The sequence below is a fragment of the Manis pentadactyla genome, chromosome 5 (genome assembly GCF_030020395.1).
Source record: "Manis pentadactyla isolate mManPen7 chromosome 5, mManPen7.hap1, whole genome shotgun sequence".
In the NCBI taxonomy this organism is placed as follows: domain Eukaryota; kingdom Metazoa; phylum Chordata; class Mammalia; order Pholidota; family Manidae; genus Manis; species Manis pentadactyla.
Genome location: NC_080023.1, coordinates 64527059 through 64554919, shown reverse-complemented (window position 1 = coordinate 64554919; position 27861 = coordinate 64527059). Strand labels below are relative to the sequence as shown.

The 27861-nt window shown below is 42.4% G+C and overlaps 1 protein-coding gene across 2 annotated transcripts in view; it reads right to left on the bottom strand.

The window, feature by feature from the left end:
• FRAS1 (Fraser extracellular matrix complex subunit 1) overlaps positions 1-27861 on the bottom strand; it is a 441866-nt gene that overhangs the window by 5616 nt on the left and 408389 nt on the right. For both annotated transcript variants that reach the window (XM_057502364.1, XM_036906452.2), the window contains 10 exons: positions 27269-27544; positions 24746-24978; positions 22695-22855; positions 20515-20729; positions 17624-17774; positions 15900-16007; positions 14716-14875; positions 11060-11176; positions 3739-3905; positions 436-641 (listed from right to left, as the gene is read on the bottom strand). In XM_057502364.1, the coding sequence (XP_057358347.1) occupies positions 436-641; positions 3739-3905; positions 11060-11176; positions 14716-14875; positions 15900-16007; positions 17624-17774; positions 20515-20729; positions 22695-22855; positions 24746-24978; positions 27269-27544 (1794 nt within the window). The remainder of the gene's footprint in view (positions 1-435; positions 642-3738; positions 3906-11059; positions 11177-14715; positions 14876-15899; positions 16008-17623; positions 17775-20514; positions 20730-22694; positions 22856-24745; positions 24979-27268; positions 27545-27861) is intronic.

Here is a 27861-nt window from a genome sequence, read left to right as displayed (position 1 = left end):
TTTAAGAAATTAGTTACAATGTGGAATCTGAAACCATATCAATAACCATCTTATACCCTTTACACTCCTGAGGAATGCATGTGAAAAAGGCGAGCACCATCACATTATTAGGAAAGCAGCTGTGACTTTGTGCACTCCCTGAAAGAGTACTGGGGACAGTCAGGGGTTTCTCTGGACCACACTTTGAGAATCACTGGCCTGGACGTTTCTTTTCCTGGGACACTAATATAGCTTATCATGTTACCCACCATCACCATCACATTTGTTAATGTGTGTTATCATTAAGCTGATGAGAGGGAAAAAACAGCAACAAAAATATGTACAGAGAGAAGACCATCAAGATAGAACACCGGGGAGTTCTACTGCTTTAGCCAGGCCTTGTAGCTGAGGAAACCCACTCAGGATGCCAGCCCGTGACTCTGTCAGCTAGCATACCAGCAGCAGGAATCTGTGCTTCAGGTGCTTGTTAGGCTGAATGCATCCATACTGTGGCCCTTCGTTGTAGATGGTCCCCGTGGGATCAAAGAAAGGCACATAGCCATCCTTGCCAGTACAAAGATAGACTTTCTCCAGCTGGAGTTTGTAAGCAGAGTTAAGGTTTTGTTCTGGATTCCAGAGTACTCGGCCATAAAGGATTTGACCTGGAAAGATCCAGAGGCATTCATTAGGTTAGACTTTAAGATTAAAGAGAAAGAAATGTAAATAGTAGAAATGATTTAACACACTTCCTCAGAGTCAAAAGTTACTGTTCTAGACTCCAAGAAGAGACTAGTGGTTACCAAAGGGAAGGGGCTGCGGAGGGTAGGTGGGGAGGGAGGGAGAAGGGGATTAAAGGGGATTATGATTAACACACATAATGTAGGGGGGTCATGGGGAAGGCAGTATTGCACAGGGAAGACAAGTAGTGACTCTACAGCATCTGACTACACTGATGGACAGTGATTGCAATGGGATGTGGGTGGGTGGGACTTGATAACATGGGTGAATGTAGTAACCCCAATGTTGCTCATGTGAAGCCTTCAGAAGATTATATATCAATGATACCTTAAAAAAAAAGTTACTGTTCTATGAGAAGCTCTATGATTCCATTTGCCACTAAAATGCTCATTCATTTATTGCTTCTTTTATTCACTTAAGCATTCATTAAGCATTTAGGGTATGCCAAGCACTGTCGTGTGCAGGGGATACAAAGGTAAGTGAGATGCAGCTAAGCAATTTCCAAAGATAGCTAATATTTGTCAAACTCATACTATTTGTGAGATATGTACTAAGCCCTTCCCATTTAGAACTCATGTAGTACTCAAAGTTTGACTGATGAGGAAATCGAGGCACTGAGTAGTTACGTGATGTGTTGAAGGTCACAAAGCTAGTAGGTGGTGAGGGGGGATTCCGAGTCAAGTCTTTGGCTCTAAAACCTACTCTGTTAGCTCCCACAGCACTGTACTGTTGTGAACCACAGTAGAGCAAGGGACACAGTGCCAAATGAGCATGTAGCTGAGCACAGAAATCTGCCTGGGGAGAGCTGTGAAGGGTTCAGAGAGGAATAATATTCGAGCAGTATCCTGAAACATGAGTAGGCATTTGTCAGGTAGAGCATTTGAGGTGAGAGGGAGAGGCCACGGGGAGTTTCTAGGCAAAAGGAAGTCGATGTGCTAAACACTGAGTGCTGGGAGGATATGAGGCCTGGGTCGGCTCTGTTTCCTTGGTGCCTGCTACGGCTGAGTTCCTCACCTACACTGTCTTATTCAATCCTCCCAGGGGCCCAAGAGACAGGTTCAATTATCCCAATTTTACAAAAGTCGTCCAAAGTTTCATATCTGTGACACGGGGGGAGGAGGATTTGAGTATCTGTCTGACTCCAAAGGCTCGTCCAGAGCACTTACTGTGTGGCACTGAGCAGGTTGGTGCGACCTGAGAGGAGGGTGTGGGCGGAGAGACTCCTAGGGACCCTAGGGGCCTACGGTGCTGAGGAGGCTGCGCTTAAGTAGGCACATAACAGGGAACACATCCAGGCTTCAGGGACACAGAGAATGGAGGAAAGACCAAGGACTAGAGCCACAGTTATCAGGTAGGGGGTTATTTTAATGCGCTAGTAAGAGGTACCTAAAATATAGCTGTGAAGCAAGGGAATGTATTCAAGAAATGTGGAGGAGTTGCATTCTGTTCACCTTAATAATGAATGGGATGTGGGAGGCAAAGGAGTTGTGGAAAATAACCCTGAGGTTTCTGCCTGGGCACCTGGAGGATGGTGGTGGTCACCGGGGCAGCAGCTGTGGCAGGAGCCTGCCCAGTTCTAGATGTCTCCCTGTGTCTGAAAGACATCCGCTTAGAGAGGTGTGGTAGTTCCAGACCCGCATGTGGAACTGTGGCTATGAAGCTCGGGAGAGATCAGAGATAGAGTCAACTTTTATGGGATGGCTGTGGAGCAGGAGGCGTATAGGAAGTTCAGTGCGAAGGAATGCACGGGCCAAGCCACAGGGACGGCCAGAGTACCACTGAAATGACAAGAGGCCAAGCATGCAACCTGGGGACACACGGACAGGGCAGAGGGCAGAGACCCAAGGCAGGAGAGAAAGGAATGGTCAGAGAGGCAAGACCGTGTCAGGTGAGGCTGATGCACAGGAAACCAAATAGGAATCCATGGGTTTGGTGTCATCAATGAGAGAGAGCTCCGAGCCGTGGCAGGACCACCCCAGCCTGCCCCAGATGGATGGGGGAGTGGTTGTAAGGAAGGGCCCTGGAGACAGTGTGTGCTCACCACTCCTCTAGGACGTTTCTCAGAGAAAAGAAAAGGAGACAATGGGCTGAAGTTTGAGGGGGAAGGATTTTTTTTTTTCTGTTCTGGGCAGGACTCATATGTTTATTGGGTGAAAAAAAAATCTCAGATATGACAAGAAGATTAAAAGTAAGAGAAAGGCATAAAAGGTAATTGAGAGAGGACAGGCAGATATTTAATACATTTATTCATTCAACAAATATGGATTGAGCACCGAGGCACGGGTGGTATGGTGTGCAAATCTGGTAACCGATCTATTCTCATGGAACATATAATCTTTATTCTCATGGAACTTACAGTCTAGTGGTAGAGATTGGCAATATATAAGTAAAGAATATTTGATATATATTATGTAATTTTAAAAATTGTGGTAAGTGTTATAAAAATGAGCAGTGATCTGTGAAAGCGAAAAATATGAAGGCCTATGTTATATTGTGTGGTGTGGTCAGGGAAAGCCTCTTTGAGGAGGGTAACATTTAAGTGGAGACCTGAGGAGGAGAAAGAGCTAGCCTTTTGAAAAGTCAAGGGAACCCTGTCTGGGGCCGGGAGGGGACCAAGGAACCATTTCAAGGAGAGACACCATGATGGAGGGCATGCATACGAAGGTTCACATACATTTGAGGCCAGCAAGTAGTGGGAGTCATACAGCAACCTCTCTGAGGAATTAAGAGATAAAGGAATCTACCCAGAGGCAGACAGAATCTGGCAGGAAATTCCAGTCTTCTTACCACTCAGACCAGTGCTTTTCCACCGTACCACACTGCTAATCATTACAGTACCAGGTATGTGATCTCACTTTGAAACAACGTGAAGGAAGCATACAGGTTCATTCCCCGACTAAACCTTGGCTGCCCTGGAGCCAACCCCGGGGGAATCTTCAGTGCTTTCAGAGGTGGCTGAAAGCCAATGGCCTAGCATAATGCAGCCAGAGTCTCTTTCTGCAGGCAAAGGAAACAACTTACCTTTTGAGAAGGCCCCTTTGTAATCCATTTCCGCCAGTGACATATCAGATGTATTGGGATCCATTAGGAACACCTTCTCATTGTTGCAGAGCTGAAATTCAGTATTGAGTGAATACACCACTGGCACGGGGCGGTTGGTCTGCTGGAATGCAATGGGGATCAGGAACCTAAAAGCAGGAGAAACAAGAGCTCCTTAAGAATAGGGTCAACTTTGCACACGCCATCCAAGCTGCGCCCCCGTCCCACACCTCTCAGGACTGAACGGTGCCTTGTTGTAGGTGCCAAATATTTACTGCATAAAGAGATGTGTGGGGGCAAGGGGCTTCATCGGTTCAGATCATGATGAGGTTCACCTGCTCATTAGAACGGGCATAATCTAATTCATCTGGAATTCTTTGGTCCTATTTGCTTTTCCTGGTGCTTTCATTCTGAAGGCCTCACAGTTGCCCTTGGGTTGCTAAAGGGCTCACTGCTGTGGTGCTCTGCCCAGACTTTTCAAATCTGCGTGCTCTGAGACTTTACTCTTTCACCCTGATTAAAACTTACCTGTCCTACATCCCACTCTTCAAGACATTGCTAGAGAGTACCTCTGCCTCACCCCTGGCTGGCCTTCCTCCTCAGACTTTTCAATCTGCTCCTTCCTTCTCTGCCTCTGGCAGGCAGGGCTCCTCCAGACAGACTGGCCTCCTTCAGGCCTCTTGATCTGTTCTCTACCCCATATTCTCTACTGCCACAGGACTCACTTATTCAACAAATATTCACTGAGCTTTTATTATATGATAAGCATTGTTCTAGGCATGAGAATTCACCCATGAACAAAGCAGAAAAACACACCCTCGTGGAGGTTGCATTCTGATAGGGAGTAGTTAATAAAATAAAAGTTCAAAAATCATGCACTAGAAGGTAACAAGTGATTAGGAGAATAATTAGGCAGAGAAAGGGAATGGTGGGAAGAGGTTCAGTTGGAAATTTTAAATATGGTGGTAATGGAGGGCCTTAGTGAGAGGAAAACATTTATGCAAAGGCTTGAAGGAGGCAAGGGAGTAAGTCATGGAGCTATTGGGAAAGCTTCCAGACAAGGGAAACAGCAAGTGCAAAGGTTTGCGGGGACAAGTATGGCCTACATGTTAGAGGAACAGCCAATCAGCTAAAGTGGCTGAAATAAGGGAGATGAAACCAGAGCAGTAACGAGGCCCCACTACTCTTAGCCTGTACTGGAAGGACGTCAAGTTTTACTCAAACTGCTGGAGGGCTTTGGGAAGGTGAGTGGTGTCTGCTGCATTGAGGACAGATGGGTGGGTGGAAGCAGGATGACCTGTTAGGAAGCTCCTGGGGTCATCCAGGTGAGTGACGACAGGAGTTCCTCAGGGCAGTAGGTAGGGAGAGTGACTGGATTCATATGTTTTAAGGGGAAGCCTTAAAAACATCTGTAAGTTTGGCTGACAGATTGGATGTGGGGTATGAGTTCCAAAGTAAGAGAGGAATCAAGGATGTTTTTAAGGATTTGGGCCTCAACACTTCAAACAGGGGTTGACAAAAACATTTTCTGAAAGTGGATGCATAATAAATATTTTAGGCTTTGCAGGCCATATGGTCTCTGTTGCAACTGCTCAACTCTGTATGTATAGCATGAAAGCAGACTCAGAGAATATGTAAAGGAATGGACGTGAACGTGTTCCAAATAAAACTTGACTTACAAATTCAGGCAATGAACTGGAGTTGGCCTGTGGGCTGTAGTCTGCTGAGCCCTGACCTAGAAGGCTGGTGCTGCCCTTACCTGAGATGGGGAAACTGCAGGAGGACTAGATGTGCTGGAGGAAGAAGAGGGATTCAGTGACATGCGTGTTCAATTTGAGAGGCCTGTGCAGAGCCAAGAGGAGATGCTGAATGGGCAATTTGCTGCACAAGAGAGAAGCCCAGGCTGGAGGTGCTCCTTTGTATTTAAAACCTTGAGAATGAATGATGAGCAGGATCACCAAGTGAGAACAAGAAGAAACCATTCAAATATGAGACTTAGGGTACCCCAAACTTAAAGACTATGGAGAGGAGATGGTACGAGCAGAGAGAGGAAAAGCTGGTGGGGTAGGAGAAAACCCACACAGCATGATTCTCTGAGTGAAGAAAGTGTTCAAGGAGGAGACTGAACAGATATTAAATGCTACTAAGGTGTCATGGGAATGAAGATTGACACAACCTGTGGATGGATCTAAGACAGTCATTGGTGACCTTGATAAGAGCAAGCTGAGTTGATAGGCATGAGTAGAGAAGCCTGATTGAAGTGGACTCAGAAGATGATGGAAGGAGATAAATTGGACATTGTGGATATAGGCAACTCTTTAGGGACATCTTGAAGTAAGCTGAAGAAGAAAAATGGGTGAGGAGGGAGAAATGAAGTCAAGAAAGGATTTTTTTTTGTTTGAAAGGTAAGTTACATGCTGATTAGAGTGACTCACAAAGAGGGGAGAATTGCTTGTCATATAGACAGGAGGGTTTGGCTTCCAGTGCACAGGTAGAGCAGCTGGCTTTGGAGAGGAACCAGGACTGAGTATTCATTCATACTAAAAGGTGTATATGCACAGACACATGCAGGTAGGTAGATACAATGGTAGGAGCTTGTGTGAGTTCTCTTCTGATGGATTTCTTCACTTGCCTTGGTGAAGCAGTGCACAAGGTAATCAGCTGAGATGCAGGAGAGATGCAGCAAGTTTGGGTGGGAAGGAGAAGAAATAATACAATTGAGAAGAGAGAGAGTGATGCCATTGCACTTTACTGGGAAGCCCTGAGGGCCAACTTGAGATTAGTGGCAATAAATTTAAAGTTTCCTGATTTTGACCTTGCTGGAATACTCTCCTGCTGTGTCTACCTTCCTTTGCCTAGTTAGTTCTTAGTTATCCTTCAAAGCTCAACTCAAACACCGCTATGTCTATGAAGCTTACCCTCTTTTTCTTCCCTTCCAGGCTAGGTCAGATCCAGATCCCTTATCATTTGTTGTCATTACACTTTGCACTTTCTTTCATAGTATTTATCATAGTTGTCATTACACTGTGCACTTTTCTTTCATAGTATTTATCATAGTTAGAGAGTTTGTTTAAATCTGTGACTAACTGATTGAAGTCTGCTTCATTCATTACAGGTTCCAGAGTCACAGCCCCTATCTATTTGCTCACCAGTGTATCTTCAAGGCTAGCCAAGCTCCTGACACATGTATTTGTTTGAAGAATAATGCATGAGTGTTAATTTCAGTGCCTTTTCTCTTCCAGTAGACTCCATCTGACCATGCCTTACTTTTTAATTGACAGTGCTCCAGTGAGCAGATTTGAAAGGGCTGGGATCAAAGAGGAACTTGGGGTATAGGAGAAACCCACAAAAGCCAAGGCTGTCTGCTTCCACAGCTTTGGTGGAACCATTCATTGCACCAAGAGCTCATTTATCTGACTCAGGGAAACTGTTTTTTTATTGACACCAGTATTACCAGAATTCACATAGTGGCACAAAAGACACTCAATAAATATTTATTGATTAAATAGAATGAATAATGGACTTGAGACCATAATGATGATTATAAGGTTAGAATGTATGATATAAAAATAGGCATTACATGAGACACAGTTCTTTGGAATTCAATTGGGATATCCTAAGTTGGTCTTGATTATTTTTTGTGTTGCTGTTCTGTTGCATCTGTATGGAGCCATATAGAAGATCAAAAGTAAGACTAGGCCCAGGGGAAAAGTCACCCTGGGAATAATGGGGAATCTGTAATGATTTCCTTGATGTAAGGCAAGGATTTTCGACCCTGAGGGCTCAGTATATTCAACAACAGTCTTCCTTGGGCAGCCTCTCCTTGCATCCCCCCGCTCCCAGCATCAATCTGGAGATGGGATGGACTGGTGCCTTCTTTGCTCCTTTCTGCAATTTTTAGACCAGAGTTCCTCTCTCCTCTTAAAAAAAACATCCAACACCTACCCTGGAAAAACTCTTCTTACACATGCACACTGAGAGACACACAGTATTCTTCCTAATAGAAAGAATTTGGAATCATAAGCCAAATAGAGTGGTCAAATAAATTGTGGAATATTCCTACAATGAATACCTTAGTGCATTGAAAACAAACTACAGCCACATGAATCAACACAAAATACAAGCTGCAGAGAGAATCAGTAAGAAATTTTTTGATAGAGCTCAAAAACACACAAAACCGTGCAGACAGAACTATGAGCTGAACCGTAAACTAAAACAAGGGATGATGAATACAAGTATCAGGTTAGTGGCGACCTTAGTAGCAAGGTGAGAGGGAGGGCAATTGGAAGGGGCACTGAGGGTATCAAAAGATACTTGCAATATTCTACTTCATTTTTTTAAAATTTGACTCTCATTTTTCATTGGTTATGCAAAAGAAACAACCATGCCAATCCTGTGGAGGATCATGGTAGTGAAAATTGTTACGGGCCCACCACATAGCCTGCACTGCATACATAGTCATTACTATCACTGGTGGTTATTATTATTATTCACTTTATCATCCATATCACAGCCCAACGGGTACTCAATCCATTGCAGTTGCAATTCATATTAGGTATTGTTCTGTTTCTTGAGGTTTTATATATACACTATATACGGTCTTGTGAATACCTATATTATATTCTAGAATTTAAAAAATTTAATACATGACTAAAAATTCCCCAGCATATCTGATCAGATCCACTCTGTTCCTTATTGCAGCCAACTACCATGCTCCCGGTCATCTTTCCTCCCACGTTTGGCTAACTGCAGTGCTCTCCAGCATTGCTACTACCATCTAGCTTGGTGGTTTCAACCTGCACATGGATAAGCCCTACCCTCTCAGTTCCCTGACATCCTCACCTCCAAAGAGTTTGTTCTCCACTCCACTGTAGCCATCTATGCTTCATAGTCTTACTAGGCCCCACTGCCCTAAAATCTCATTTTTAAACACTTCCCTCTCTAACTACCACCTCTTATCTTTCCAGTTCACCTCTTCTTTTACTCCCACCCATTAATTCTCCAACCACACTAAGACCCCACTGATCACCCTTACCAGGATGCAGAAACTGGAACACAGACACATTCATGGTGGGAATGTTCACACATTGTTACAAATTTACAAAGACTTCAGAAAAGTTTGGCAGTTTCTTAACAAGTTAAACATGTATCTACCATATGATCCAGGCATCCCATTCCTAGGTATTTACGCAAGAAAATAGGAAACATATGTCAACATACGGCCTTGTATATGTATGTTCATTGTAGCTTTATTTATTATAATTATAAATTGTAAGCAACCTGAATGGCCATCAACTGAAGAATGGATAGGCAAACTGTAGTATATCCATACCATGGACTACAATTCAGCAATGACAGGAACAAACTACTGATACGTAAAACATGAATGACTGAAAATAATCATGCTGAGTGAAAGAAGCCAGAGAAAAGGAATGCAAAATGCAAACTAATCCATAGTGACAGAAAGCAGGTCTGGGGAAACAGGTGGTTTGGGAAGGGGTGGGAGGGAGGAATTACTTACAAAGCGGCATGAGGAAACTTTTGGAGGAAATGGATACATTCACTATCTTAATTGTGGTCAATGTTTTCATATATTAATGTCAAAAACATTTATTAATAATAAAAACATACATTAATGTCAAAATTTATCAAGTTGTTTACTTTAAATATGTGCAGTTGATCTTACATCAATACTATGGTAATTCACAAACAACTCCATTGGTCCTCAGCACTGCCAGATCTGCTGCTCTCACTAGTCCTGTGATCCATTTACTTCCCACCCTCCGAGCGGACTTTTACTTCCTCCATCATCTCAAACCACAATGTGCCTCACCTCCAGCTAATGCGTGGCTTCTCATTTCATGGAGAAAAAAGACTCAATGAGATGTCTATGTTGTCTTCCCTACCCTCCCAATCTGCTAATCTTCCCTTTGCCTGTATCCATAGACTCTGCCTTTCTTTCTTTTTCAGTGGATGAACGCTGTGCTTCTGGGAAGACTGGCCCTTCCCCAGAGGCCCTGGGTCCAGCACCACCCTGATCAAGGACTGGGCTTTGCACATTCTCACTCATTCTTCTGCCTCATCAGACTTTGCCTAATGGACCAATAGGGTTATCTTCACCAGCATACAAACGTCTGAAATATTTTCTGCCCTAAAATACAAATAAAACCTTTGACCCCTCATCTGTTCCAAGCTACTGCCCTATTCCTCTGACATCTTTTAAACTAAAACAGCTTTAGCAATTTATCCCTGTTGTTTCCACTTTCTCACTTCTCTGTCTTGAAATCCCTCCAATCAGGTTTTATTCCCCTCAGTCCACTGAACCTTTGACTTTTGTCAAGCTCATCAATGACTTTGAAATTGCCCAATCCAATGGCCAGTTCTCAGTTTCTTAGTTTGAAAGTCACACTACACACCATCTTCTCTTAATGATAATGTCAGATTCTGTCCTCAGCATCTTCTCTCAGAAACGTCTTCTATTCACTGTGCTCAGCTCCTAGAAGGTAGCACTAGACTATAAACTGCCTGATAGAGGTTGCTTTTTCCTCTGCTGTAATCTCCATGCCTACGCTAGAGGAGAGCGCTTGGTAAGAGCTCATTTAATACCGACTGAATGAATGAACATATGGTGCAATGCTGACAGTCTCAGGTCTGAGGTAGGGATGGGCTGATATATACTTGATTCTCATTTGTGGTACTTACATTCTGTAAACTCACAGTGAATGCTGACTTGGTGAATGCAGAGCTGTTGCTCCCAGGGGAAAGACAGGGTAGAGTTACTGCAGCCTCTGGGCACATTTTCATCAACTGGTCAATACTGAACCCTGTTTTATGCATGTCTCTGCTTAAAGACAGCTTATTCAATCAATATATGCTGTTGCTTGATCAACACATATCTCTTGACAACAGCAGCAGAGCTCACGCCCGAACAAAGGTTACCCAGTGCCCCTAAGGCCCATCCAGCCTCCTCACACTCAGCTGGACTGGACTGCACTTCGGCCATATGTTTGGGAGCCATTATAAACAGCGAAATCACCAATAAAAAGCATAAAACATTGAAAATGATGGCACTAAACAGACCATGAAAAGGACACTGACTTACAGTAGGAGAGCTGAAGCAGAAAGGCAAAGAGCAGCCTTGCCCTACCTGAGCTGGGAGCGTGTGCCGGGGGACTCAGTGTTCCGTCACTCTGCCTGTTTGTGAGTGACCGTGAAAGAACCACGGGAAGTGATCTTGAGTTACAAACACATTTTAGCAAGTAGGCTAATTTACAAATAATGAGGCTGGACTGTACCTCCCTACCTTTCTGGGGCATGTGCAGTGCAGGCCAGAGGCTTCTCGCCTGGATCGACCCATGGCTGCGTAGGCTGTACCGTGCAGGGGATCAGGTAGATGGTGTACTCCCCTGAGTAGTCCTTCCTGCAAACAGGCAGAGCAGACTGCTTAGAAGGAACACTTTGTAGATCACTTACCCGGAAACACGCTGACTTCATTAAACAACTTTCAGCTGGTATTTGTGCCCGGCACCCAAAACCTTTACAAGTCGGTGAACAAATTTTCAGGCCTTCATCACTGATCATTCTAACCTTCAGAGTATTATCCATAGGTATTAAGAAGAGCTTCTCTCATTTATTCAAGTCCTTTTCACAAGAAAAGCTGAGAAAGGCATACTGTTTAGAAAAACTTAATAGGCTCAGTGAAGACAGAACTGGTCACTTCCCTTAAATTTCCATGAAATTTGTTTGACAATTTCTATTTAGTGCTCCCTGTTGACTGACACCCGGTTCATCTGTTCATCGCATTCTCAACTGCAAAAGTGTTAATTTATTAAGATGTGGCCTCGGGGGCTGCTGTTCTGATTGAAGAGGTAGCAAATGCCTTCGGGGATGCCCAGCCAGGGAATGTTCCCCACCCCCCATGCCTTAGCAGTCAGTTACAGGGTGCCTCTCCCAAACTCTACAGCTTCATCCCTTTATGAAGCTGAGAAACAATATGACTTCTAGGAGACTACTCGCTGGGAACTTCCCTGTGTATGGGGGGGCACAGGATTCTGTAGGTCATGACACTGAGAACACGGTACCTTTGTACCCTTGCCTACTTCATTTCCCATGCTTGTCATCCAGTAGCCTCCCCAGCCTTAGTATGTTACTTGGAAGACAGCCAGATGCTTCAGGAAGATTCCTTAAGGGGCTTAGGAGGCTGCCATCCACTGAACAAAGAGTGCAGGGCTGTGAATCTTAATTCTAACTGGCGTGAGCAATCTGCAAACAGTTCTCACATGCACCGTGTTCATTCTCTGACCATTTCTTTTGTATTATTTATATCTATTTATTAGCAAAATATTTAGTAAAATAAATAAACAAATTTTTTGGGGGTACATCCTGGGATGTCCAGTTTAGTGGAATGGCACAGGCTAGAAACTGTGAGAGTCTAACCCTGTCTTTGCTTTGCCTCTGCCATGGTTGTATGATTTTAATAACCCACGAAAACTTTCAGGGCTTAGTTTCTAAGCCCCTTTCCATCCAACAGTCTGTATGTCTGTACGTCTGCAGTTTTCACACATGATCCCTATTTTCTTCCAAACTTTGGGCTAGCAAGAAATAAGACTTTGCTTATCATATTTGAATTACATGAAACTTGGCATTTGTAATGTAAATAGCAGCCATCAATTAATAGAAACACTTAATTAGGGAGAACTGTTCATGCCTGATCCTTGCTTTCAAAGAGACAAGCCAGACCATGTCACTCCACTGCTCAAACCCTTCAGGGGCTCCCACTGCACTGAGGAAGAGCCAAAGCCCAGGCACTGGTCTACGAGGCCCCCACATGGTGGTGCTACCCCTCTGCCTCACTTCTTTGACTTCACTGCTTGGTACCTTCCTCCTTGCTCCTTGCTCACTCCCTACAGCCACACCGGCCTCCTTCCTGTTCCCCAAGCTGCCAGAGGTACTGCTATCTCAGGAACTCTGCCAGGGACCTCTTCACCCACTTAGTCTGTATAGCGAACTCCTCCTCCTTCAAGTCTTTGCCTTTCTGATGAAACCTCCTCTGTACTCCTGACCCCCCTTCCCTTGTTCTATACCTTTTATTTTTCCAGAGTACCCCTTACCTTCTAACATATACTAATTTATTATGCCTACTGTTTTTTATCTTCTTACTTTACTGTAAGTGCCAGTGCACAGGGATCTGTATTTTGTTCACTGACGTATTCCCAGTGCTCAGAACCTTCCCTGACACATAGTAAATGCTCAATAAATATTTGTTGTACAAATGAGTACAGGATAAATTGCACAGTCTCCTAAATCTGCAGTCCTACTTTTCCTCATCCTTAAATATGGTTTAAGTCAGTTTCTTTATTATCCCTGCAAATATGCCAAAGTCCTAAATATGAGCCTTTAATTCCATTAAAGGAAGAGCCATTCTTCCCCCCTCCTTTCTAAAAACCAGACATTTCCTTGTTGTAATATGGGGTCCTAGTTGCCCCCTTCCCCCAGGAAGCCTTGCATAGGCCGCCAGCTTATACTGGGCTCTGTTCTCCCTAAACAGCCGTGGTTTTAGTGCTCTGGGCCTCTCTCAGGGCACAGAGCACAGAACGCTGTGCTTGCTCTTACTTTCACCATTTGTTTTATCTCCTTACTGCAAATGTGAGCTCCTAAAGGATGTTTATTAAGGACCTACCATGTGCTTAAAACCTGCAGTTCTGGGGATTCAAGATGGATCAGCCATGGCTTTTACTCATGGGAAGCTCACAACCTAGTGGAAAATGGGACTCTCCCTCAAGCTTTATAACATAATGAGTTGTGTTATAGCAGAAGCTGGAACAAGGTGGGTCAGGAAGGAGCAGCTTCCAGCACTGTATGGGGAGTCAGGGACTGTGTCACAGAGGGTCAGTGTTGGAACTGGGGCTCAGTGGATTTCAAGTTTTGTAAGAGGAAAGGGGCATGAAGGGTCATTGCAAAGGTGCAGAGCTCTGGCTGGGCTGGTAGGTTCAGAGGCTGCTGAGATATTTAACATGGTTAGAAGATGGTTTGAGATGAGGCTAGAGAGAGGAGATGGGCCCAGAAGAGAGGTGGACTAGTAGGGTTTCAGTAGAGAATTTAACAAGGACAGTTTCTTTGCCAAAAAACTGGGACAAAGTACATTAACAATCTCCTGAGGTTCTAGGAAGCACAGCCCATGAAGATTACTTTATTATGTAACAATTTTAAAGGAATCAATAGACTGAAAAAAATCTCATATAAGACCAAAAATTTATAATTAAAGAAACCTTTGTGAAAATGATTCTTAAGACAATCTTCCACTTCTTAACTGTAAAGCTGGAGCAATATTTTCATGCCAAACAGATCTTAATTTCATGATCTATAAAATGGGGACAATAATATTTATGATCTCAATATTTATGACTCCTAGCTACACCACTACTGTTTTCATGGTAAAAGTTTAAATTTTGTTTTTCCTATTTTTTCCTTTTACAAATGAGATATTTTATTCAATTTCCATTGTACCTCTACATTGGGTCTGGGAGAGGAATAACTCCTGTTATTTATTTTTATAGGACTTCAGACCATAAAGTGTGAAATCTAGACCTAATAACCCCAAATCCTGGATTTTACGCTGGCTGTGGTAATTGGAATGTAATTTATTATACTAAGGTTTTGGATGGACACATTTCCCAGCTTCCTTTGTAGGTAGGTTGCCATGTGACTAAGTTCTAGCCAATGGGATGTGAGTGGAAGTAATGTGTGCGCTGACTGGTTTTACCCTTAGGATAAGGGTGAGAGCACTTTCCAATTTTTAGATCAGAAGCTCATCTGAGCTACATTTGTTTCTTTCTCTATTTGCCAGAGGGTTTTTTCTGTCTATTCCTCTTTTAAAATAGAAATCTAGCCTTCGAAGAAAAACTCTTAAAGAAGCTAAAAACATTTCAGCTTTACCCCAAAACTCCATCTTGTATTCACCTGTTATAAGAGCTTGTGGCTCTCCAGAGTTGATATGGAGAATCAAAAGTCTGAGCACTCCATAGGAGCTGCAGGTCAAATTCAATTCCTCCTAGGTGGTCTGGAGTCAATATGAATGATTTCACATCAGGGAGGGTGTGGTGCTCCATCACAAATTGTCCTATTTCAAGGAGAACTGATTGTGAGTTTTATTGTATTTATGGTGAATCTTCTACAAAAGCCTTAGAACTAAATTATTATTCTATCAAACAACAAAGGTTATACCTACCTGCTTAACCCTTAGAATATATTCCACACTAGCTAGGACAGCATGGCATTTCACACCAGACCGTCACTCTACTTGGGATGGTCATTGTGGTCATATATACTTATAAACAATGTGAATGTGCCTTGCTGAAATGGTGCTAATGAGCATATTCACAATAACGTGAGAATGAACATCAAATACACTTAGCTTTAAATTCTAGCCAACATGTTTCTTGGAGGTAGAAAGTTTTAGTAGTTTATAAATTGAAATAACAATTTCAGATTTAAAAAAAAAGAAAACAAAACTTCATTTAGAGTCTCTCAAGTCCTTGGTAGAGGGAGACAATTATAAACGTCATTAAAAAGGTAAAGGTACTCAGCGTCTTGCTCTTTAAAAAAAGTTTCCTCTTTAAAACTCATGATGATATGAGAAAACAAAAGTAGGGAGACTATTTTAGATGAAAGGAGACTAAAGAGATATAACAAAATGTAACAAATGAATGTTGATTGAATCCACCTTCCTTTATATAAACAGATATAAAATAAATGTAAACAAATAATAAAACAAGTAGAAAAGACATTTGTAGGACAATAGAGGGAATAGGCACTAGATCTAGACAATACTTAGACAATAAGGACTAGATAATACTGGATCAATGTTAAATATCTTGGATGTGGTAATGCTATTATGATGTATAAGAGAATTTCCCTGTTCTCAGGAGATGTCTACTGAAGTGCTTAGGGTAACTGGGCATGAAGTCTGCAGCTTGTTTTCAAATGGAATGACAATAAAAAGGGTATACATGTGTGTATGTGTATACACACATGTAGAAAATGCTAACAATTGCTGACCTTTTTTTCATTGTCCTATTCTTTTAAACGTTTGTTTTAAACGTTTTAAATAAAAAATTGAGGCAAAAAACTGGCACTGATATTACCTCTGAATTTCGCATGGGTCTTGAATTCAATGACGAGACGACCATCCTCTTGAATATAGATTCGTATTATCTGCAGCCTTGCAGAGAGCACACTGTCTGTCTGGATTCCTGGGAAGATGACCAAATACAAAACATCCATGTTAAAGCAGCCAAGGGAAGATCTCCCTGGCAGTAACCTACATGTGAGTTATACCAGGGATGCCTCGAATCAGAGCTGCACATTTATTTAATGATACTTAAAACACAAATTTACATATTTGCTTGAGCAAATAGTCTATTTAGAGACATCTGCCAATTACAATTGTGGACAGTTCATTCTACTTGCTTCTTTTTTTACAGTTCCATCCTCCTTGACATAGTGGCATTTTATACCTAAAAATGACACTTAGCCCAGATGCAGGACCCTAGCCCATAATAGCTTGGGGAAAAAATGGTCCTTAATACTTCTTACTGTCAACTTTATACCAGGATGTGCTTATAGCATGTCTGCTTCATACAATTTTCTTTTCCTCACCAGGACACCTTTTAGGACTTAATAGAATCATAAACAGTGTCCTGGTGGCTACATTTAATACTCAAACCAGTGGAGAATTAAAGGTTAGCTTGTAGAAAGCCAGCTATATATGGCATGATATGAGTAAACTGTGGCTTTAATAAGGGCGATTGCAGTCATGATACCCAGTGACCTCAGTATGACCAAAAACTAAAGGGTAACCAAAGGAGGGGGACAAATAAAGTTAAAAAAAAATCTCAAGAAATTATCTGATCATGTGAAAACTTCCTGAAGTTATTTTCTTATGGGATATATGAAGCAAATACATGACTTGAGCTTAACCTTTAACAGAGAGCAGGGTTATACTTTCCATTACTGGAGATAAGGCCCCATCGAAAGAAACTCATCAGATGAAGTATCTGCCTCAGATCAACTAAATCATGCCAGGGAAGGAGAGTAGGAGAACAGGAGCAGTGAAAGGAGGGGACATAAGTTTGGGGTAATGCTTGAAGTATATCTTGGATGTGGTAATGCCACTGTAAGAAAATGTAACAAAAACAAAAAATATTTCAGCTACATTGGGATGAAGCGGGGAGAGAATCGTGGAGTCTGAGGGGCATTCATGTGGTAGCAGTGGGGGAAGACAGCAGTAAGGTATGAGCGCCTAGCTGGAGGGTCAGTCCAGCCCCTGAGGGGCTCCTCTGAAAGAGAGCAGGAACAGAGACAAGCCTGAGGTGAAGTTCATTTTAAGAAAGTCAGCATTGCAGACCTTAAAGTAAAGGTAGGGTTGAAATTCCTACTTTTAAGAATGCAATGAAAAAGCAAACTCTATACCAAATGAATATAAACAATATAAATTACAAACAATTAAGAATAAAAATAAAACTAGAAATCTCCTTAAACAATATAAAGTACACCATTTTTAACTATGAGAAAATGACCACACACACTCCTCTGAACCCCTAATGGGCAGTGTAAGACCCAACTGTCACTTGCCATCCTCTACTCTGGGCCCCTGGCTATGTGGCCTGAACTCCCCATCCCTGGAGGCCTTCCAGCATCAGCTTATATGGACATCATTCTTTTTCAGGAACCACATGTCTATATACTTTCCATACTTCAGGCAGCTGTCCTTGACTGTGTACAGGGATGAGGAATGCCGCCTCTTAGTTTTTTCTTTTAATTTTACTTGAGCATAAGGTAGGAGGAGTTAAAATGTCATCGGATATACCTGTTCTCCAGAGAACAGTGTCATAGAAGAAGGAAAACTCCATCTCGGTGTGGTGCTCCAAGGAGGCCCAGCCCCTGGGGGCCGTCACGTAGATGTAGGACACATAGAGAGGCACGTGCACTGTCAGGAAGGACTGGGCAGAGTCTCTCACCTGCAAAGCAAATGGTGTGCACACAGAGAGGGCTGAAAAAGCATATGGTCCTCACATCGTGGATCAATTTTCACTACTCACTCAATAGTTACTGATCGAGTGCCTGCAAATGTGTTAGGCACTAGGCTAGGAGCTGAGTCCTCAGCAGTGGAAAAACCAAATCATTGACCTTGTGGAACCTACAGTCTAGTAAGGGAGATACATAAATCTAAGTCATGAGAAAATAAAGAGATGGGAAGTGGCTAGGATGCTTCTTTAGATAAGGGGATCTGGGAAGGCTTTTCTGAGGTGACATGTGCATAGAAACACTCTGGAAGACTGTAAAGGCACTTTGCTTCTACTGTTTCATTGCTAGAAGCATTGGCTGGGATTTTTAAGTAGTCCAGTTATTTCCAAATGATTGACCTGGAAGATCTGGAATCTACCTTTCAATACATAGTCCCTTGATGACCATATTTTCCAGAGACCAGTAGGAGAGCCTGAATCAACCCTGCTTAGGAAGATGCCCAGATCTGAATCTGTGGGATGAATATGCGGCTGACTTGGATGTTTTAGTGAGTTCCCATATCTCCAACAACAGGAACAAAGGTCTGGGGATTTGGATATCACACTTAGGAAACTTACGACAGATAACTCAGAGCTGCATACCCTTAGATAATTTCCCAGCTCATGAAATGTTTTATTGAAATAATTTTGACAAGGCAGTACATGATACTACCAAGAGAACACTTCTTCTAAAGGGGTTCTTGTTACTGGTATTAATTTGGCTTAATAATTTTTATTTTACTATGCAATGAGCAAAACTTGGATAGAAGGATAACAGAATATGAGCAGAAGCTTTCGTGGGGAAGCTAACTGTGCATATGTGTGTATGAGTGGGGAGCTAATTTATTCATTTTAAAATGTTTTATATTTTCCCCCCACAAGTACGTATTTCTTTTATAGCAAATAAAGCTTAGTTTAAAAGAATTTTGTTCAAATTTCATAATACACTATGGAACTTAATATTTTTTGTTTGAAAATACAGTATAAAGTGATGGGTAATTAAATGAAGGAGCCAAATGCTTTATCAATATTTAGGATATCAAAACTTTATAAGGTATTTTTTCATATTCAGTGTTGTCAGGGATTTGAAATTTGATTCCAAGTTTTTCAAAAGACTCTACTAGTTCTATATTCACTTAAAAATTTTGTTTGCAATTCCTTATTCTGTTTTCTTTAGAAATTTCAAGATTGTATCTGGACCTCATACCATGTTCTGCCCCCTTAATATACTGACTTTGCTAAATACACTTGCCCCAGTCTCACAACTGTTGATACAAGAACCTCGGTAAATTCTTTAGTTGATCGGACAAATCAATTTTCCTCCTCTATTTCTGTTTTTTCTCCTTTAACCCTCATGATGTCACTTACGAATCCTTAAAAAATAAACAAAACCCTTGACAAATATTTACTATATTACCTGCACTGTGCTAGGTACCTTCCCATGTGGAGATTATTGGTCACAATTTCAGATGAAGTTCAGAAGGGTTATGATAGGGAAAGATATGAACTAGGGCTTGGTTCTAAGTTCTACATTCTACCATACACCAGCTGTTTAGACTATTTTTAAAGAAACAGACAACAGTGATGTACTCTATGTATATATTTTTCCTGTGTTGGTTTAAGTGAGGCATATATTACAAGAAATCTTTGAGATTTTTAATTGTATTCTGAACAAAATTTCCAAAGTGTAATTAAAGGAAAAACATGGAAAACAAAGAATACTAATTTTGGAGGCACCAGAGGAAGAACCACTCACTTAGTTTTGCATATCGAGAGTGAATGCAGGTTACAAAACTTCAGAAACTCAAAGAAAACCTAAGAATGCCTTAAGTTCTATTCAGCAGAGGGCAGCAGTGTATATGAAATGAGAAGTAACAGAATTAAGAGGCTTCTCAAAGAAACAAAACACACCTTAATCAAAGACACTTTCCCAAATGATTACTCAAAGACCCTTTACAAGCTCCCTTTTTCAGTGTGGGTAAATCTGATTTGAAACGAAGAACAAACATCTAGCTTTTAGCCCATGGAGATAACTGCTGAAAATTGAGTAAAACCTGTTTTAGAATTAACTTCCCCATGCGGACCCATTAGCCTACTGCCTTTGAAATAACTGCCCTCCTATGACTACGGTTTCTTGCTATAAAATTTTCTTTTGTCACTGATGTTTAATGTCTATTTAAAAAGTGTCCACGTTTGCAAGGGTTGTCAGCTTGGCATAGGTTTGGGACAGGTATAAAATCAAAGTGTCTTAAACAACTCTCTCTCCATAATGCTTACAGTGCTCTACTCATCCCCTGAAAGACCACATGTCATTTTGACTTATTTCCCCATGTGGGGAATAGAATAAGCTTATTTAGTAATAACCCTACAGTCAAATGTAACTATATCCCCAGAGGGTAATAACATATATATGTAGAGAAGTAAAAATGAGATTTTTATATAAGTGACTATGCCAAACAATAATTTTTCCATATTAATTTTCCAATTAATTGATTGAGAGGACTTTAGGGGGTACTCTGTAGCCATGATACTGCTCAGTTCTCTCTGGGGGGACTTATAAAGATGAGTCCTTTGGTCGGCCCCGCTCTGGGGGGCCGCCGGATGCAAGGCGCTAACTGCAGTGGTTCACGAACAAACAAGGTCGCACGTGGCGCCCGGCTGCCTGCAGCCTTAGAGCAGGCCCTGGAGCACCCACCTGGAAGTCAGCAGTTACAGACCCCCCACAGACATCAATTAACTCGGTCATGTCGTAATAGGCATCAAAGGTCCAGACGCAGCTCTTCAGGTTCAGATGCTTGTAGAGCTGGATGCTCTTGGGCTCCCGCACGCTGGGGTCAAACTGGAAGGGGCGGTCATAGCCAGGCCCGAGGGCTGTGCTGTCGTAGACTGCATCGTCCAGGAACCCTGCATCTGTGGGGGTTGGGGAGGAACCAGGACCAGTAACTCAGTCTGCACACTTGCCCCTCGCAGGCTGCCCAGGAGCCGATGGGGAGAAGGAAAATGTCCTTTGGCACTGAGAGAGCTTTCCCTCCATCTGAGGCTCTCTTAATAGAGCAACCTAGTGCTCCCCATGCAGCCTGGGTGAGAAGGCGAGGGGAGCTGGCTAACTAATAGTTGCCAGGTGCTAAATAGAGCAGTGAGTTCACAGACTCCTCTCCGAGGCTGCAGAAACCTGGGAAGGAAAGCCCAACAAATGATACCATGAACGAAGAAGTCGAAGCTTGGTAGCCCTGAGTATCTTGAAAAGAAAACACCCTGAAGCTTTCTATGTCACACCTGTAAGCCTCGTTCTATGCTTCGCAACCAGTCCATGAAATGGATTTACTATACAGATAATTTGTTCATGAATTATTTTTTAAAGACCAATTTTTAAAAAGTAGCTTTTATAAAAAGCCAGTAAGCAAATGTCTGACCACCTCTGCAACTCCTTTAGTTTCTGAACTCTTAGGAAAAAAGTCTTAATTTTGTGTTAATGAGTAAATAGCTCACTAATGAGGCTTGACTGAACCACCCCTGCTATAGCCAAAAAATTATTGGATCAAATGCTGCCAAACAACTGAACTGTTCTAAATTAAGGAAGACCTTTGTGCAGCAGAGAACAAAACACAGATACAATTTTAGAATATTAAGGTTAAAATTTTTATAGTATTATTAAAAGTAACTGGTATTCTAAAGAGTTGGTGCATTTCTTGAAATGTTTAACACCAGCACTAGGCCCTCTGCCCCCACAAGGACTAGGATCTCAATTAGCATATGAAGTAATTGTGTTTAAGTAGGAAGAGGTGCAAACTTTCAGCCTGTAAACATGGCATGTTTCTTTTACTAGCTGCACATGTAGACCAGTTCTTCCAGGAATAGCTCAGTGATTTACAATTATCACACTCAACTACTTTCTACTGTATAAAGACCATCACTACCCAAAAGTGATGCTTAATGAATAGGGAAGAGCCTACAAATGCTTTTCTCTCTTCAAAAACACTGTTAAATCATTCATCAGTGTGAAGGGAGGAAAGGCCGATGTAACGTGCACTTGCTGAGGTAAATGGAAACAGGCAGGACTCTTGGTAAAGTGTCTGTTACGGTGCACACAGAGACGTGCACTCAGCTGTCAGCTCCAAAAGTGCATCAGTGGCAGAGCAGCTCGGACCCAGGTCACCCCCTTGCTTGGGCAGGTGGCACACCAGGGCTGAGTGAAGTGCGTAGAAAGCTCTGTTGGTTCAGACTGGAAACAGGACAAGTCTGACCAATGGGCTCTCTCCAAAACTCCCTGAAAAGTTGGTTGCAGCCTTGCTGGGCTGCATTGCAGTTTGACTTCTGCCTTAGCCCAATCCTGCTTCCTCTCCTTCCCTTTAACAGAGGCTGATCCCTAATATACATCTTGTACCCCAAACTCTATCTCAGTTTCTGCTCCTGGAGGAACCATCCCACAACACAAACACCTGAACTTTAAAGATGCTGCAAGAATGAGACTTGAGGGCACAGATCCAAGCATGCTCACTGTGGGGGATGAACCAAATGTCATCGTGGTAGGTGCTTTGAAAATGTCAGACTTTAATACTCACCTTGATTGGAATCAATTGTTATCCTCATGTTATGGATAAGAAAATCCTGGCTCAGAGAGGTCCAGCTTTTTTTTGTTGGATGGGTTGTGGAATAAGGATTTGAACCTGTCAGTTTGATTCTAAAGTCCTTGTTTTTTCCTGTTCACTTCATTGTCTGAACTGCTTATGTTTGGTTCCCTGCTAAGAAGGAGATTCACTAATCATGCAGACTTGGAGGACCAGAAAACATGAAAAGCAGAGTTCACTTAGCCATATCCTTAAGGGCCACCGTGCTGGGCTGCAGTGGGAAAGGCAGCACAGAACCGTCCCTTACCTGAGATGCCTCTCAAGTCGCGGGTGGTGACAAGATTGGAGCAGACATGCTGGTGTCTGTAGATGGATTCAGATAACAAAAAATGCAAGTTGTGCAATGGCATGGTGGAGATAAGGGGCAGCATTCCATCCTGGTGAGGGATCTGCACTGAAATGTGGATTCTAGGGCAAAAGGGCAGAAATATATGTTTAGGTGCATGCTATGAATGGTTACAGGACATTTCTTTCTCTTAACCCAATTTGTCTTCACTACTTAATTTGCCAATTTTTTTTTTTCCTGAAGCATTCCATGTAGGATTTCTCTGTGAACACAAGGATGTGATGTACATGTAGGAGGACCCCCCAACCCCCCAAGAGGCTCCAGACTCAGGACTAATAGCGATCAAGAATCAGAGATCTATTTTTTATACAAGAAAAGATAACATCACAACCACAAATCACTTTAAAGCTTTCTTCTGTTTTAAATGGAAGCTTTGTTTTCTCATGAGCAAAGCTGAGTGGCTGACACAGGTGCTGTTGCCCTTCATGAGCATCTGTGGAGGCTGGGAAGGGTCAACTCTTGTATTTATGCCTAAAAGACATCACTGGGCTCTTAAACTCTAAGGTCAATCTCTCTCCCCAGGCAAATATCCTAGAAATAGTAATATTCCACCTCTCAGACTGTTGCTGGCACAGCTGAGCAAACCTTCCCTCCCGTCTTCTCCTTTCCTGCCCCATAGTGCCAGGACCACTGACAGTGCCAGAGCCTCATCTGCAGCAGGCTCGCCCTTGATCTACATTCCTCAGCACTTATGCACCTTGGAACCAGGAAATCTGTAACTTATTTATATTGATTGCTATTTCTTGTATGGTGCACACTCTGTTTATCTTGCCTCCTCACTATGAGGACAAGGACCATTTCCTTCACTTCTTTTGTTCCTTCAGAGCATGCCGTATACAACTCTAAATAAAATATGAGCTTACTAAATATTGGTTAAGACTGCAACACAATAGAACTGTATTATGCGCTGCACTTTTCATTGTACAACTTTAAATTTTCAGCATTTTTACTGAGAGTATGTTTTGAGTTTTTACAGCTTGTCTCTCAGAGTGAAGAACCACATTTTTAAGAGGAATTAGAACCCTGGAATATGAACAGCTCTTTTGCAAGGAAGGAGTCCATAGTGCCCTGGGCACTGCTGTTATTGCTTTCTAACAAAAACAAATTCTAACTTGTTAGAAAAAATGATTTGCATTTTCTTGGCTCCATATTCAAATCGGTTTTCTCCGCATGCAAAATGAACTCCTTTCTCTGAACTCAGTTGCTCATAAAGGCACACACGCAAGGTTCTGAGATTTAATGAATATGTATAACACACATAAATTCTTCTTTTGCTATGCAAAAAGGGAAGTATCCATCTTTCATCAAAATCATTGTGGCAGTAGGAAAAACTAAAACCACATCTTACAGTTTACAGAGTGTTATTTCTCACTTGTTCACTAGGTATTCAGTGAGCATCTCTTAGGTGCCAACAGCACTGTCCTAGGCAGAGGGGGTGTAAAATAAATAATCATGGTCTCCGCCCTCACATCTACTGTGCAGAGAGAGAGAAAATGAATGCTAATAATGCTCTGAAAGAGGCTTACATGGGTGCCAGGGGGCTGGAAGGCGGAGTTTCCAGAATAAACTTGGGGAGACAATGGAAAGATCCTAGAAGAGATGTCGTGAGCAAGGTCTAGCAGGACAGATTTAACTGCACTGAGGGGAAGGGGGTGTGGGAAGTAGGGAGTGACAGCGGGGTGGAGGTGTGCAACCTGAAGAGTCTGAAGCCCTGGGGAATTGGCATGATTCTCTGAGGGTAGACTGGCAGGTGAGAACGACAAGGTGAGGGACATGCAGTCGGGGAGATGGGCAAGGGACCAGCTCTAAGGGGGCCTCTGAAGAATTGAAACGTTTTCTGAAGCATTCACCACCACTATTCTTGTTTTACAGAAGCATCACTGATTAAAGCACGCAAGGGCTAGCCTGAGATTCACTCCACCTGCTCATTGTGGAAGGCACCACCTGCCTACCTGTTTGGATGCTCCTTGTGCTTGACATCCAGATATTTCAAGGTTGCGATGAAGGACTGAGCCTGGAAGCCTCTCGCTGTCCCAGCCACCACTGGGGTGTGACAGATAGCACTGTCTGTCCCAATGGTAACAATGTTGCTCCTTAAGGGGGTCCCCATATGGCCCACCTTGTCCACTGCCTTTGCCACACAACGCACATGGAACCTCCGGCTGAAGTAAATGCTATCCAGGACCTGCCGTGAAGAAAAAATCACCTCAGACATTTGTACACTAATAAAATAGCTCCTTACCCTGTATATTCTGGAAGATATGACAGAGCCAGTTCCTGATACAAGGTGATCTGTGATGACCACCCACCATCCATCCATTCACCCATCTATGCATTGACCTCTCCTTCTACTTACACACTCACCAAAGTACTGACTTTCTATCAGGAGCCAGGCACTAGGGATAGAGCAGTGAGTACCTACAGCTGAAGTTTGTTCAGCCAGACAATGAGCAAGTACACACATGCTGGTGTAGGAGCCCAGAGATTACTGGTTACCAGTGACGGTACTGTTCAGCCTAAGGACCACTCAACTGGTTTTCAGCCCTTCAGCAAAGCCTCCAAGTCAGATGGTGTCAGGATACAGAGGAGAGATGCTTCCTTCCCAGGGGTTTTCTTTCTTTCCTTCCCATTGCTATTCCCTCCACCTCTGTCCCCATGGAAAGACCACACACACTGTAAGGCTTGAAGTTGAGAGTTTGGCCACTGATACTAGCCTTTGAATATTTTTCTACAGATTCTTTCATGATCCCACACACAGAGAAGCCATAAAAGTGGTTCAACCTATGCAGAGGCAACCAGGTCACTAGGACTCTTTAGGCTATATGTGCATACACACAGGGCAGTACATAACAAAAAAATTAATTAGTACTTCTGTGCCATGGACCTCCCACAAAGCAATCATACAAACATAAATTATACCCATGAAAACAATTTTCACTGAAGTCCATTAAAAATTAAAGAAGATTCTTCCATTAAAATTTTTTAATTAGTTGCCAATGCTTGCTTTATTTATTTACGTATTTATTTATTTATTTATACATGGACTTTGTTCAGAAGGGATTTGAGGCATCTTACAAAAATGCACACAATACAATTATATTAAATAAGAAATTTGAAGACATAAAGATAGAGCAAAGGAGAGTGGGGGAAATGTATTACTCTTCAGTTCATTGCAAGAAGAAAACTGAAACAAAGTAAAATCATAAACTTGGTACCTGCCAAAAATGTATTATTTGGCTTAAATCAGACCAAATCTCCTTCATAGTTTGGTTGAAACAGAGAATTAGATACTTCTGAAACCATAAGCTATTAAGCCTTGCCATTTACATTTTTTAATCATAGAGAAGATAATCTAAATTTGAGCTAGGTGATGTTACAAAGGAACTGATCTTCTGGCCTTCCTGAGCAAGCTGTGCCAGGACGATGGACACCCGGAGCGATCCCACTGTAACCAAAGCTTCCCACCTGTGCCTCATAGCTTTCCTCCACTATTATCCTGCTCAACTGAGGCATTATTAAAGTGGGAACTCACTGTGAGTTGAATAAGAAAAATCTAGAGTTTAGCCTGAAAGAAACCTTTGATTTCCAAAATTATTACATGTGCTAATTTCAGTTGAAAGTCATTGAGTGCTGGCTGGGTGCCAGGTCCTAGGCTGAGCCTGAATCTCCATGCTTTCAGCTCTCTCTGAAGAGGATGAACGGCATTAGTGTGACACACAGTGCAGGGCACTGCTCCTTAAGGTTGGAACCATCGCTGTTCACTGATCACTGATGGGACCGAGGTGCTGGTCTGGTCTCCTGAGTCTCTGAGGACAGCAACTGCATTGTGAACTTCTTTTTATGCCTCCAACAGCTTAGTAAAATGTTGTTCCCTCAAGAAGCACCTTAACCTCTTGTTTAATAACTGGTCCCCACTACGTGGCATCGAGTACTGGCCACTTTGGGAGATACAAATGTGGTAAAACCCTTGGTCCATGTCCTTAAGGAGCTTATAACCTACTGCTTATTGAATGATTGAAGAGATGTGAAAAAAATAATGACCATTAATTGTACCTACCTGGAATCTTTGACTTACTTCACCATTTATAGATCATTTTTATATCTGATTTGTCAATGACCTCATCAAGTAGCTACGTGGAAGAGGTATTATTTTGTAGATCAGGAAACTGAGACTCAGAGAAGTTACCTCTTAATATCAGTTAGTTAAAAATAGGTTGAATAGTATCTCAGTTCTTTCTACTATACCATATTGCTTTTTCTTATGTAGAAGAATAAAATATAGTTCTCTTTCTGTTATGTCGTATTAGCTTTTCATATATGTAAGAACAAAAAGGCTGTGTGTGTCCTGTATTTAACTGCTGATTTATTTTATTTCAAATGCCATGTATGGACCTTAAGGAATTTAGTAGAGTCAGAGTAACAGAGAGAAACACCAGGTCTTTCCCTGCGCAACCAGATCTGGCCCCCAGACTCACCTTGTGGTCGACACTAGTGAATGGTGTGTTGTCAGTGATGGTCTCAAAGGGAGACCTGGCCCCATTGCCATCAGTGGGGCTGGCCACTTCCCAGCTGAACTGCACAGACGTTTGGTTGATGCCAGCCTCACTGCAGCGTTCCTTCATGATGGCATACTTGGGGAAATGAGGGTCACAGGGGGTGACACAGACCAGTGGGTAGCCTGGAGAGGGGGCTTTCTTGACTCCTTCTCTGGTAACATCTTCTAAATGGTCATAGTCAGCAAGTGTGACAACCTGCAAAGGAGCAACAATGCTTCAGCCCAGGGTGGATATTGGAAAAGTAAGAGAGCTAAGGCTCCCCTTCCCCGAAATCCACTAGATCACTTAACTTGTAGAGATCTCTAAAATATAACATGCTTTTATAACGCTTTGCTGTGCATCTACCCCTACAACATGCTACAGATGTTTATTGGTGAAGATCCTCTAACTGCCTGAGCTGAAAGCTTTATTATCTTACTAATTTTATTCCTAAGTCAGAGCTCTATGACTCACATGAAACAACTTTCATTTTCCTGCACACTGTAACGAAAGCTATAATCACGAATGGCAGT